General features: G+C 38.1%; 5 protein-coding genes across 5 annotated transcripts; 2 read left to right on the top strand and 3 right to left on the bottom strand. All coding sequences in view use genetic code 12, as the record gives it.

Moving 5' to 3' along the window:
• Positions 1-10: 10 nt before the first annotated feature.
• Positions 11-2,503, bottom strand: CORT_0D01440 (hypothetical protein; the record flags this gene model as incomplete). Its single annotated transcript, XM_003869081.1, has 1 exon — positions 11-2,503. One exon carries the CDS (start codon positions 2,501-2,503, stop codon positions 11-13), a length of 2,493 nt encoding a protein of 830 aa, XP_003869130.1.
• Positions 2,504-3,338: 835 nt separating this feature from the next.
• Positions 3,339-4,196, bottom strand: CORT_0D01450 (Rvs162 protein; the record flags this gene model as incomplete). Its single annotated transcript, XM_003869082.1, has 1 exon — positions 3,339-4,196. The coding sequence occupies one exon, from the start codon at positions 4,194-4,196 to the stop codon at positions 3,339-3,341; it is 858 nt and encodes a 285-aa protein (XP_003869131.1).
• A 2,219-nt stretch (positions 4,197-6,415) lies between these two features.
• Positions 6,416-8,404, top strand: CORT_0D01470 (Kis2 scaffold protein of Snf1p complex; the record flags this gene model as incomplete). Its single annotated transcript, XM_003869083.1, has 1 exon — positions 6,416-8,404. One exon carries the CDS (start codon positions 6,416-6,418, stop codon positions 8,402-8,404), a length of 1,989 nt encoding a protein of 662 aa, XP_003869132.1.
• A 201-nt stretch (positions 8,405-8,605) lies between these two features.
• Positions 8,606-10,504, bottom strand: CORT_0D01480 (hypothetical protein; the record flags this gene model as incomplete). The annotated part of the gene is made up of 1 exon (XM_003869084.1): positions 8,606-10,504. One exon carries the CDS (start codon positions 10,502-10,504, stop codon positions 8,606-8,608), a length of 1,899 nt encoding a protein of 632 aa, XP_003869133.1.
• Positions 10,505-12,104: 1,600 nt separating this feature from the next.
• Positions 12,105-13,694, top strand: CORT_0D01490 (hypothetical protein; the record flags this gene model as incomplete). The annotated part of the gene is made up of 1 exon (XM_003869085.1): positions 12,105-13,694. The coding sequence occupies one exon, from the start codon at positions 12,105-12,107 to the stop codon at positions 13,692-13,694; it is 1,590 nt and encodes a 529-aa protein (XP_003869134.1).
• Positions 13,695-13,864: the final 170 nt, after the last annotated feature.

Below are 13,864 nucleotides of genomic sequence, written 5' to 3' on the forward strand. Positions count from 1 at the left end.
CTATCAAAATCTATGTAATTATACACTTTTCCTTCTTGTATGCATCTCTTCGATGCCTAGATCTATGTAGTAACCCATGACTATGATCATGAGAGGTTACGTTTGTGTTGTTCTCTTTATTGCGCAACGTTTGAGGAAATGTCTGTTTAGGTTCATCCAATTTTGAAATTTGTTCCTCTTCAACCGGCTCAACCGACTCTGCCTTAACTCTAGGACTCTTTCTTCTCCTCCATATGGATCCGGTACTACTTTTCTCCAATTTTGGCACTTGCTTATCATCATTGGGGATATCCAATGAGTTTTGCTTTTCCGAAGTGGTGGCTGATAAAGGATCATTCTTTTCTGGTAAATGACCCAGAGAGGATTTAGCTAAATGTATGTTGCTAATGTTCGACGTCAAGCTCCATTGACTATTGCGTCTAAATTGAGGACTGAAATTAACCGATGAAGTTCCATCTAGAACCATGACTTCTTCTTTATAGTAATTTTTATTTTCATCAGGGATAAACCAAAAATATCGATTGCGAATATCGATGTAATCGGGGTCAGCAGGTGAAATTGGGGAAACAACAGTAGCGGGTGCCCGAACTTTGGGAACCTTCAAAGGTTGTTTCTCAGGCGGATCACTCACTTCGCTGCCATTTGTCGATAAAATAGGCGATATAACTGTTCCTTGATTCACTGGCTTCATTGCCTCATCCCAGTATTTCGGCTTACATCCACTTTGAGGTACCACTTCACTTTTGATCGATGAAACAGTGCTAGGCTCATTCGTGGAAACTAACCTGTAAAATAACATATATGGCCACTCAGTTGCAAAAATCTCCTTAAATGTGTTTTCCACAATCCTCAGACTTTTTTTCATGTCATCATATAGAAACCACTTTGACTCATAAGCTTCATCTTCAGTTTGGTTAATATCTTCAATGTTTTTTCTCACTACAGCAACGAAATGACCCAGCTCAATTGCTTTTCCTCGATGGCATATGGCACTTTCAAGTATCAACCTGAATGACGAAACTGGCCCATCAATATCATCAGCAACAAAATCAGGAAGATCAATAAAAGGTGGAATGATTATACGTTTGCGCGATTTCGTACCTGACGAATCACCAGTATGCATATGGTACCTTTTTAGACATATGGGTAGTATTGGTCTTCTATTGGCAAAATCTCTTGATGATTTTGCTGTGCTTTCAAAATTATCCGTCAATATATTATCATCAGTGTAAAAAGGTAATAGTCTCAAAAACATCCACGCAGGGAGATTAACCTCATTGGACTTTTTCGAGTCTCTTCGATCATTATCATTTGTAGACCAGATGGACAACGTGGAGGATCTAGTCCTGGTGCCGACTCTAATCCCATCACTTTTCCTACTATCCGACCGATCTCGCAATTTAATCTTTTCCTCAATATTTTCAACTTCTTCAACAAAATGCTTGCTTGAATCATGATGCGTGACTTCTACTGGAGCATTTTCAGGTATATCGTTGAATGAAGCACCAGTGGGGACGTTAGACAAAGAAGCACGCCTTTCCAATTCACGCTTGACACTGATGGAGTTATTAAAGTAATGTTCCAAACACTCTTCCAATAATATCGATTCATCCATTTCCGACCCACTCAGATTCAAACTTGAAATGGATTGAGTAAGATTGTCCGAGTCTGGCGAACCTTCTGACTCCTTCTTTTCATCTTCGTCTTCATCAGGTATGCTAACAAATAATATCCTTTCTTTTGAAAGTTTTTGATCATCTTTTTTATTGAATTTACCGCCATGTTTTATATCAACTTTGAAGGTCAACAACGGCATATTCAACACTTCTGTAAGAAACTCAAACAAAGTAGCTGCATCTTGTTGTTTGTGGCTCAATGCTTCATCAAACCCTAGCTTCATCAACCCTTCACATATACGCGCAGTGAGATCGGTTGTGATTAGATATCCCAGACGTAGTAATGATACATAAACCCTCAACAAGGCTGAAAGCTGTGCCACTAGGGGATCATTCTGATTAGGTATGAATAAAATTGGCTCAAAGCTATCCAAATTGGCAAACATGGCAAACAATAACGCATCCATGTAGCACAACACGTTATCCCAATTTTCTGCACCAACATAGGTTAACTTGTTGCCCAACTTATCAATTCTTGAATTGGTAAGAAACCATCCTTCTGTACTTAATTGAAACATGCGAAGTATGTAGAAAGTCCTGTTTAAGTCTCCCCCAGTTAGTGGCGATTTAAGTATAGCGATAACTTCCAAAACACAAGGTACTGGTAACTGCATTTGCTCAAAAAAGCTTCGTATTTTGACAACTTCGGGCGATTTCTCACTAAACTTGGTTATTAAATAAGGTGTATGTTTTATAGTAGTTTCCCTATCGTTCCTGAGATAGCTCTCTATATACCACTGCCAATATGACTCTTTGAAAATGGGTTGTATTGAATTTGGATCATGGCTATGATGTGAGTTCCTCGAGAACTGTTTTAAATTAAACATTATGGTGTGTAAATGCTATGGTTGATGCAAAGGAATGCAAAAGATAAGACGAATTATTGAGGATGAACGAAATTGGTTTTTAAAAGAATGGATGATGTTGTGACCAAATCTTGCATATCAATGTAGATTGATATCTCAAACCGTAAAAAAAAGAAAAATTAGTGTGGTGTTATTAGTGTGGTGTGTGCGACCCAATTTTTTCAAAAGCGTCTTAGATCTAACTCTCTTGTGATAGACTATGCGGCCAAGATGCTATAAGAAGATACAAATAAAGATTCTTCAAATTGCTTTTATCAAAGAGGAAGTATGCATGACCAATACATTGTACATTGCAGCCGCCACGTATCCCCTTAGAGAAGTTGCTGTAAAGTGTTTTTATGGCAATTGTCTTAGTTCGGTCCAAACTACCACAGACTGTTCTCTCTCGGCCGAAATAAACGAGAACAAATGTCACAAAATTCAAAAAATCACAATCACGTCCCTGAGATCTAATGAGTCGGTTGATGTCAGAACAATAACAGACCAAATCGACTAGGTTTTTTTCTTATTAAAGTAGAGCTTCACTCTCCGAAAGAAGCCACGGTATAAAAGCCCCTTTCCACACACTCTCTAAGCATCTGTACTAGTTCAGTGTTTTGTATAACTTGTCGCAAATCTTGATTTAGTTTACTCCGCTTTGTTGTTGTACCTTGTCCTTACCTTTATTCACAGAAAGATTTAAGCCGATAGACGAAAGTATGCAGAAGGGGAATGAGCAATTGACACTGGTCCTAGAGCAAAAATATCTACAAATGCAGTTCCAAAGACTATAAAATATCACTAACAAATCCGAAGATCAACCTATATGATTATCTTTCCCAGTTATATCCAATGCTCTCATCTTTGACAAAACATCATCAATCTTTTCATCCAATTTCCCCTCAGCATAATCTTGTTTGGTCTTTGCGTCCAACCTCAGTTGCAATTGATGCAATTGTTGATAATTTTCATTAAAAAACCGCAATTGAATCTTGACAAAACTTTCAAAACTTGGATCAAAAAATGCAATTCTCATGTTGACCAATTTCGGTAGCTCATCTTTTAATTTTTGATTGATTTCAACATATCTGGTTTCAGTTTCAACCAATTCATCACTCGCCTCTCGGAATTTAACATCATAGTTGGTGTATTCTGTCTGAGGTGTATCCATTAATTTTTTTAATTTGTTTCTCATTGCATCATAGTCGAGTAATTTGCGATGCCTTTTTTTGATAGCTTCATTGACTTCAACATAATATGAGTTGAAACGAGCTATTGGGTTGAGTACAGTTTGATTATACGGATGTTCCAAATCACTAATCACTTGGGAGTTCAATTGTTTCAAACTGTGGAAATAATCACCCGATAAGTTTTCAAACAACTCCATTTCTTCTCCATTTATGCGATTTTCAAATTGATGAGGTGTTTGTGATTCTTGTCCATAGAAGGAATTCAACAATTCAGCAACGTTTAGTTGTGATTTAGTCAACATTTTCAAGCTCTCCAAATATGATCGTAGTTTTTTTTGTAATGCAATCAGATTGGATTCCATAACCCTAAATCGTTTCTCTTCAAATTCAAACTCTTTATCTACTGTCTGTTCAATTTGGCCTGCTTTAAGCATAACCTGTGTACCAGCACGATTTATGGCTTTTTTTAAACCCAACCACGACATTCTGAAAAGTAGGTAATTTAATAGAAGGTGTAGTTAATTAAGAATGGAAAAGGAGGTGACAGGTTGGAGGGTCTGAAATATTGGTCAGATTCTCAAAGTTGTATTGTTTGAAGTGTGCTGTGCTATGCTGTTTCAACTGTGTATCAAGGATGTATCACATAGCATACGGGAATAAAATAACCGTTTCAAAAAAAGTTCTGGTCTCGTTTTTTTCTTCTCTTTTTCCGAATTGTTCCACCAAAATACTTCGGAGATAAAGTAGAGTGGTAGCGTAGACTCCAAGAGACAAGAATACAAAACTTTAAGCGAACTGTCGTTACATGATGTACTTCGGCAAGCCATCTGGTCGACATTATACGCATTGGGAATAAGCAGGGGTGCTACAGTATGGAATAGGTCGGAAGAGTGAAACCTCTCTGATCAGTTCTTTTCCCACAAAATGTTACATCAACTCTTTTCATGTGACGCCATAAGCTTTGACAGTGTGATGAAGAAGAAGCTAACTACGAAAACAATATGTTGTGGTTAAAGCAGTAGATCCAACACCTGCTTCTACAGAATGCCGGTCTTTCATCTGACTTGGCTAGGACAAAGTCTTCTCTATTTGAAACACTTTATAATCACAGCTTTCGTAAATCTGCTAAAGAAAATTTCCTGGGGAAAAAATGCATCGAGTGTTGAAACTCTCTCTTTGCTTCTCTCGTATCTGTTCGTTCGTTTTTGATTTTGTATTATGTTAAATGCTTGGCTTGCGTCATAAGTTGTTCTATATATAGCTCCTATCAGAATAGTAACACAATATCAAACAAAAGTGAATGGTTATGATACTACTTTCTAGGGTTGTTAGAGTCTCAACACAAACACATGAGTGGTTCTGATCAAACAAACGTTTGACGAGATTGGGCTCTTAATCATGGTAATACAGCCAAACAAATTACGAAAGATTAAAAAAGCCCATGAAAGAGGGGATGGGTGAAATATGTAAAACACAAACATTATAGGACTTCATGTTTGCATACTATAACAGTCTCTCCCTCCAAGAGCAAATTCGATAAATAAACATTATTCATTGAAAAAATAGAGATATTGCTCCATTGTTTGTATCTAGAAGATGTTTCATTTTTAACTCCAAAGGGAAGTCGATGAAAGAGAGGGTAGCGTACAATCACAAAAGCAGTCTTTTTTTAAGTTTTGGAGATCAAACGCAAAATTCCCCCCCCCCCAATCTTACTAATTCAACAGCCTTGCTTCTGGTAAGTTGAAGGTATCTCCGCAGACAAAAAGACTACTCAGTAGTGTATCATCTGAGACAATAGAGGGATTTAGATGATAAAATTTCAAAGTTTTTACGAAAAGGATTAGCCATGAGTAATGTAATATGAAATCTTTTGTGGTGTGATGTTATACACTTTGTGTTAATATTGCTATTTCGTTCATTGTTCTCAATACATTTAATATGAGAGATCGATCAAAAACAATAAAAGAAAGCAATGAGACGGAGGGGAAGACAATAGAAAAGAAGAAACGGAGTTGAAATAGGATACATCTAGACTCATGAGATACTTCCAGGAGTAGTTGAAAAGAGGATTCAAAATTTGCCACCAAAAAGTACCAACTAAAGCAGTACTTCCCATCAAAACACAAGGTCAGGCGAGGGTAACTTCGTGTACTTTTAGTTCTAGTGCTCACACGCCACATTTCCTCGGTACAAAGACTTCGAGGTTTTGCTGATGCTTGGGTCGGAAATATCTGCAATAGACAAAGTTTCTTTAAGTAAACCCAAACTAGATATACCGCCATAACAATAGACATACAAACAAACTACTTTCTACTATAAGTGTATATTGTGTTCCAACATAAGATCGAGCTAATGACATCATGCAACATAAGAAATTAAACTACTTATATTTTCAATGCTATTGTTCTATACAACTCTCTTCGTAGATATATTTTTAAATTTTCTTTTGTTGGAGACAGAGACAAAGAGAGAGAACAATGGATGGGATTTCTTTTCTTTTCAACACTTCCAAAAAATCTCAAATACGAATCAACAGTCTACTTACACCTTTTTCACTTCTTCTTAGGTTCAATCTACTTATACTCAACAGTCATCTCCACGACACACACTTCTTATTCAATTATACTAAGCTGTTACCAAATTTCTTTTCTTTACGAACAACCACATACGAGTAATCAACTAACATTTACAGACTGGTATTATGGGAAACAACGCATCCACAAACGGACAACTTGGAAATCGTCCTTCCTTGAACCGTGCGAGGTCAACTACTAGAAAATCCACTGCATCACATCATGAACAAGTGAGGAAATCATCTGCTAGCAACAATCAAAATAACTCACTTGATGAAGAATTTAGTGATTTGATATTGCATCAAGTGGTTAAGCAACCAGAATCAGGACTAATCTCCCCCACCCGGCTGCTGTCGAATGTGCCAACGACAGAACTGCTGCAGAATTATAACCAGTTTTCTAACGACTTGATTGAGGATGAATTTAATGAGTTGAATGATGGGTTAGTCGAGGAGTCGACGTCCTTATCAAGAAACATCTTGCCTGATAATCAGTTCTTTGGTACTAATCGGTCCAAAGGCGAAAGCTCACAGTCAAGCGACAACATGGAGTTGGATGAACCGTTTACTCAAGATTCGGATGATATTCAAGAGTATGAGCACCAGCTATCCCAAACACCAACCCCAGATTTGTCCAAGGTGGATTTCACCAAGATAACCAACCATGCACAGCAGCAGCAACAGAGTATACAAGGAGATTCCGACTTCACTCCACAACCCCCTCCACCTTCAGCAACTAGAATGTTATCGGCAGCTTCTGTTGCTAGAAATGCTCATTCGCCATCACCAAACCTCGAGCAACAAACAAACACCCAAACAAACCAACATCACCACAACAAGCTGTATATAAACAACAATCAATATTTGCAACAACAAAGTCGTACCAAGCAGTCGAAAAGCAACAATCATCGTGAAAATATATTAATTCCAATTGAGATCAAATGGGTCAATACAAATAAGGAGCAGATCAACAAGATTGCAATTATTGGGTCATTTTCCAATTGGAGGGATGTAATCAAATTATCCCCACTGTTGAATCACCCAGGAGAATATGTCACCACAATTAATCTTCCTTTGGGTGTACATAAACTATTGTACATTATTAATAATGAATATAGGGTGAGTGATCAACTACCCACAGCCACTGATCAAGAAGGTATATTCTTCAACTGGTTTGAAGTTATTGACGACACCCACTTGTTCAACCACTCGTTGCATCAAGCAAATCACGTTGGTGCCAGCACTGATTATGATGCTAATATTATATCTCACCAAGATGCTAATGCACAATGCAATAAGGGCCAGCAGCAGCAACAACAAGATCATAATCTGCCTTTGAACTCTACACCTCGATTAGCAGGAAGGTACGAAGTTGAAAGGATTCAAGAAAAAGCTAATGATTTATTACACAAGATGTCTAAAGAATCTAGTTCACAATTTGAACATTTGGAATTTGTTGAAGATGTGAATGATAATATGGTGGATGAAGGAGACGCAGAATTGCAAGCCAAACAAGAGCAACAACAAAATCTGGAAAATTACCCTTATTCTGGACAACAACAACAACAACAACATCATCATTCACGTCCAAGTTCTCGCAACCACTCTAATTCAGAACAATTTATTCCTTATGAACTTTCCAAATCCAACTCATTCATCAAACCAGACAAAAAGCTACAATACTCCAATGAGATCCCTGAAATGTTTGTCAATTACGATTACTTCAAATCGAAGCCGGCAGATTATGAATTACCTGAGCCACCTCAATTACCACCTCATTTAAACAATGTTTTATTAAACAAGATTTCACAACATTCAGGTAACTCATCATCTAATTTGATCCCATCGCCTTCATCATCATCTACTCAGCCACCTGCTCACGGTGGGTTGGGATCTTCGTCGCCTAGTTATAGTTACAAGAGGCCACCTTTGCGTCGAGCTGATAGTTCCTACTATGCTTCTAATAAAGAGGCGTATCACTTATCAATACCGAATCATGTCATTTTGAATCATTTAATGACAACATCGATCAAAAATGAGGTACTTACTGTTGCTTGTATTACTAGATATCTGGGTAAATTCGTTACCCAGATTATGCATTCACCAGCTGATGCATGAATTACGAATTAGGTATCCATTTTCTAGTACATATTGTTATGATGTAGTGTTATACAGCAAATACAAGAATGTAAAGAGAGAAGCAGGTTCTACACTGACGCTCGTTCGTACTGTTAAATTCAAACGCATTAAAATACAACATAATCTCATGTACTCATAACTTCATTAGCAATAAACAAAAAACACAGGGAGACGTAAGTCTCACTTTTTAACTTTTTGCAACCGACGTTCTCTTCTCAATCTCGTTTGCATCATACTATAACTCCCCCGTCTAATAATAACCTCCAATTTAAATTGATCAAGCTCCGGATAGAAAATCGAACTGTAAGAATACAATTGTTGAATTAGAGATTTCCGCTTCTCCTTATCAGTATCCCTAATCCAAGTTTGTAACCCCAATTTAAAATCACAATAATTGCCAAAAATTTCCAATATCACCCCCTCAATAAATTTCGTCATTTCTATATCGTACTGATCCAATTCTAAAATCTTCGACAACTCATAAATATTGAGTCTGGAATAATACCGATCGTTTTTTGCTTCACCTAAAGAACTCAATGGCGGTGGTTGTAATCTAAATGCACCAAGCCCACCGCTTGCTGGCCGATTAGGACAATGTGGCTTTTTCTTCATTTTATCAATCATATAATTACATGTTTGATTTTTGGGTAATTGGTATTGGGGCATTGTTTTCAACTCCCACAATGGTTTGAATCTTGTCTTTTTCAAAGCCACAAAGTCCTTTGAAAAGGGGATGGGGAGAATTTTAGGTCCGATGTCGTAAATTTCCGAGCTTGTAGGTGAATGACACCTAGCCGGTCTTCTTATGTAACGAGTGGGTCTTGAAGATGATGGGAGCGGTTCTGTCTTCTCGTTTATGAACTGTTCAACATAGCTGATGAAATCTTGTTTACGTTCTATGAATGTAAATATTATTGGATATACCATGTTGTGTACGTTGTATAGTGGAACATAAGCAAAGCGTGCCAAAGAAGTTTCTTCGGATTCTTCAGAAGACAAACACTCTTCTCCTTGATGTAGTACCACCAGTGAAACTTGCTTAGAATGAATAGCTTTTGCTATTGGGGAAGATGGAATGGTCATTTGATCAGGGCATCTCAGGGGCGTTGGGGTTTCTTCAGTGCCATTTCTTCGTACTGTTGCTAATGCTGCATAGCTGATTGAACTATTCGAAATCACCGAAGCATCACGACTTTGTTCATAAAGAAACTGTGAACTAGGTAACCCATAACAAGGCAACATGTTCAAGGACTCTCTCAATTCATCCAACTTGGATGTATGACTTTGCAGGTAATAAGGAAACACATTGCAGCTACCTAAATGTGGATTTGTACTATCTTCATCAGTCTCCCTTTGTTCAATTTGTTTTCTTTCTGACAAAGTTTCCGAGTTTGAATTCAAAACAAAGTTTTTCCCAAAAAGAGGCGAGCTTGCAATGGTTGCGAAATTTGTAGGATAGGAAAATTTGGGGCAAAACTTCTCAGCAATAGTAGAATTACCATCAGGAGCAGCTCTGCTAGCATTTTTTACAACTGGTGTGCCATTATTGACCAAAAGTGGGTTCAAGTATCTGGACTTTTCTGAAACTAATTGAAATGATTCCTCATGATGCAATGGTGATTGAGCAAATTGACATTCACTCATCAACAGCGGGAGAACTTGAGCTGCTTTCGTATCTTGCAAGTTAATTGGCATCATACTGGCAGCCAACGAAATACTAGTTGCCACTGTGCTTAAGGATGTCGAACGCGGTGGAGGTACAGATAATTGTCGTTGTAGATGGTCATAGTCTTTGCTAATACCGGGCAGTCCAAGGGAGTAGGCCAATTGGTTATACAAGGCCTCAATTCTTGAATATGGGTCTTGATCAGTGCTCAAGTGGCTTTGTATGTCCTCAGTACCAATACAATTGAAAACTTCATTGACAGAAAAGCCATTAAATCCCAAGAGGTTTTGATTTTCTAACAAACTGGCAATTGATTCACCAAAGCTGGTTTCTTGATTTTCAACCATAACTGACGCATCAAGTTGGTTTTCAGTTGAGACCGGACGCTGATTTGAAGTTTGTGACAGACTCATTGTTCAAAAATTACCTTAATTTGTCCACCCAATAGACCAAGTCCCACGTTTCAACAAAAGTATAGGTTATATAATAAGCTTAACCAGTGGTAACGATATTCCAGACCTAGACGTGTTGATTAAATTGACGTAATGTAAATAGAATTAACTGGTATAGTCTTTTGTTCTTCAGCGGCTAGAAAAGAACTAGGAAGAACCACTCAATCAATCAATAAGCATCCACCTTTACAGAAACAATGAAAGGTGAATATTAAAGGGTATAAGCTCTACTGAACGAGCTCAATATTTGTTACTCGGAAAGTGTATGGAAGTGGTTGGAAATCCTGTGTGTATCTCTGTGTGTGGTTTCTTTTGCGATATATATATAATGTTTACCCCCTCAATTTAAAAAGAAATAAAAATGAAGGAAGAAAAGGCGGGTTTTCTCTTGCTTTCTCAAACACCCCCTTTCACGCCTCATCCAATCACATTTGTAATAGTAATTCCATTGCAATGCTGGGTTATCCTAGATTTAATTCACTTTTCAGACAACTGTGTGGGCAACACCTTTATTGCACACTCTTACAACACCAAGAACCAACAAGTGTAATGATTCCGCTATTGGCTGAAGATTAAAGCACTAAATCACTCAAGTACTGATAGATTGGTAACAAGTGGGTCAACCTTACAATTCCATCTTCGGTAACACTTTCCCATGGGGAAATCTCATCTATTCGTTAGATATATAGTACTGATCCCAAATCTGATTGCTTCAAAGTAGGGACGTGAGAATCGTAAGAGAACATGAATTACATTATCTCCATGCGTATTTTAGTCCGTTGTTGGCTTTTGGTATTTTTTATCCAAAAAAATAATCGGTGGTTGGTTATGTGTGCGTGTGTTGCAAAAACGGTTTAGTGCCAACGGTTGACGCAAGACATTATTATTTTTCTCGTCGTAAGGGGCGAGACGGTCGCCTAATGCAGATCCTTGCATATATGTAGTTGGTGTCTACGGCTGGATCTCTATAGCACAAAGTAGATTATACAATAGATATCATTGAAAGCTTTATTTGCGTGTTCGTATTTCAGCTTCAAACCAGCTGTTGTGTAAGATCCTGACAACGCATCGAGAAAGGGTGCATATTGAGATTAGAAATCCGGCAACGTGACAGATGCGATCTAGATATATGAGGCTTTGCTTTTATCAGATATCGGAAGCAATAAGCGCACACGGACCGGTGTGGCTTTCTTCTATCCTACAACTGATAACTCTCGAATGCATATGATGTTTTACAAACTATTATCATTACTAATGGGTTTCTAATCAAAAGGCGATGAACGCGATGTGGTACGGAAAAGCCATTTGCCGAAAATTGAGTTTTTTCTTATTGTTCTTTTTTTTTTTGACGGACTGTTCCGAAGTCGTACCGAGCTCCATCCAGTAAAAAAAGTCAAGACACAGAGGCAAACAATGCTGAAAGAACGTAACAGAAACAAAAATATTCGGCTTTTGAGGTCTTGTATATATAAATAACAGTTTCCGTAGCACCCTAAATGAATGGGAAGTTTCAAACGTCCATTTCCCGAATTACGCCAACAATATAGAACCCTTTATCACCATGTCAGACGATGCCACAGTAAATTCCATCACTGAGGTAGATGCAAAAGTTGCAGAAAATGAAAATCACAGGGATGTTTATCTGAGTATACCAAATTTCGAGCAAATAACACTCCTACGAGAGGCCATTTTCATTTTTTTTATGTGTATGTCACAATTATTGACCCAAGCAGCAAATGCCCAAACAATGGTGAATTCAGTGGTACTTGGCAAAGCATTTAATGTGGCAGATAATGCAGGCCAAGTGTCATGGTTCTCAGCGGCAATATCCTTGACTGTGGGTACTTTCATCCTAGTTAGTGGAAGATTAGGCGACTTGTATGGATACAAGAAACTTTACATTATTGGATACTTATGGTTTGGTGTGTTTTCCCTTCTATGTGGATTTACTGGGTTCACCACGTCAAACGTATTTCTTTCAACCATGAGAGGTTTACAAGGTATTGGCCCTGCAATTATGATGCCAAATTCTCAAGCACTAATTGGTAATTTTTACCCCAATGGTCGCAGGAAAAACATGTGCTTTGCTTTGTTTGGTGCTGTTGCTCCTTCTGGTTTTATTGTTGGAGCTTTATTCAGTGGTTTGTTTACCGATCGCGTTTGGTGGCCTTGGACGTTTTGGATATGTGGAATTGTCAGCATATCTTTGGCTATATTGGCACTCTTTGTCATTCCTGCAAAAGTGGGCAGTCGATCTCCAGGAAAGTTTGATTACTGGGGTTCCATCACTGGTGTCTCTGGTTTAGTGTTGATCAACTTTGCATTCAATCAAGGTCCAACTGTAGGGTGGGAGAAAGTTTATGTGTATGTGCTACTAATAGTCGGATTCCTACTTATGGGTGTATTCTTTTTCGTTGAAAAGAAGGTGACTGATCCATTGGTGCCTCCAGAAGTATTGCGTGGTGACACAGGGTTCATTTTGGCTTGTATTAGTGCTGGTTGGTCATGTTTTGGTGTGTGGTTATATTATCAATTCAGATGGGCGTTGTTGGTTGACCATGATAGCGAAGTAATTGCAGCGGTGCAAAATATCCCATGTGCCCCAGTCGGCGTCATTGCTGCTGTAGGTGTAGCAATACTATTATCCAAAATACCTTCGGCAGTGGTGATGTTTCTTTCTATGCTTGCGTTCCTTACTGGTTCGATTCTTATGGGAACAAGACCAGTAGGACAAACATTTTGGGCACAAAAGTTCGTCAGTTTGTTGATACAACCTTTGGGAATGGATATGTCATTTCCTGCGGGTGTTATATTGTTAAGTGCTGCACTTCCAAGACACCAACAAGGTATAGCCGGTTCTTTGGTTTCGACATTTGTCAATTACTCGATTTCAATTGGGTTGGGGTTTGCTGGTACGGTTGAATATTACACCACCAAGGATAAACCTCAGAATTTTAACACCACAGTTTTAGGATTCAGAAATGCCTATAGAATGGGAATGGGCCTTGCTGGATTTGGAGTTGTTGTTGCGGCAGTTTACATGTGGAAGCAGTTTCAACTGAGGAAAAGGGACAAGGAGAAGAAAGAGTTTCTGGAGAAAGTACAGGAACAAGGCCAAGAAAATAATGACAAAACGGCGACGTCAGTATGACACGGAGTTTAATAATAGAATAGCATAGAACCCCAAATCCTGTAGATAAAGATCTCATAATTCTTTGCAGCTTTGTTTGGTATTACGTAATCCTTTTCTATGCGCTTTTGATTGTCGATTACAAATTCGAAATATAAATACAAATAGAAATATAACTTCACAACAATCTC

Source organism: Candida orthopsilosis (assembly GCF_000315875.1).
Source record: "Candida orthopsilosis Co 90-125, chromosome 4 draft sequence".
In the NCBI taxonomy this organism is placed as follows: Eukaryota; Fungi; Ascomycota; class Pichiomycetes; order Serinales; family Debaryomycetaceae; genus Lodderomyces; species Lodderomyces orthopsilosis.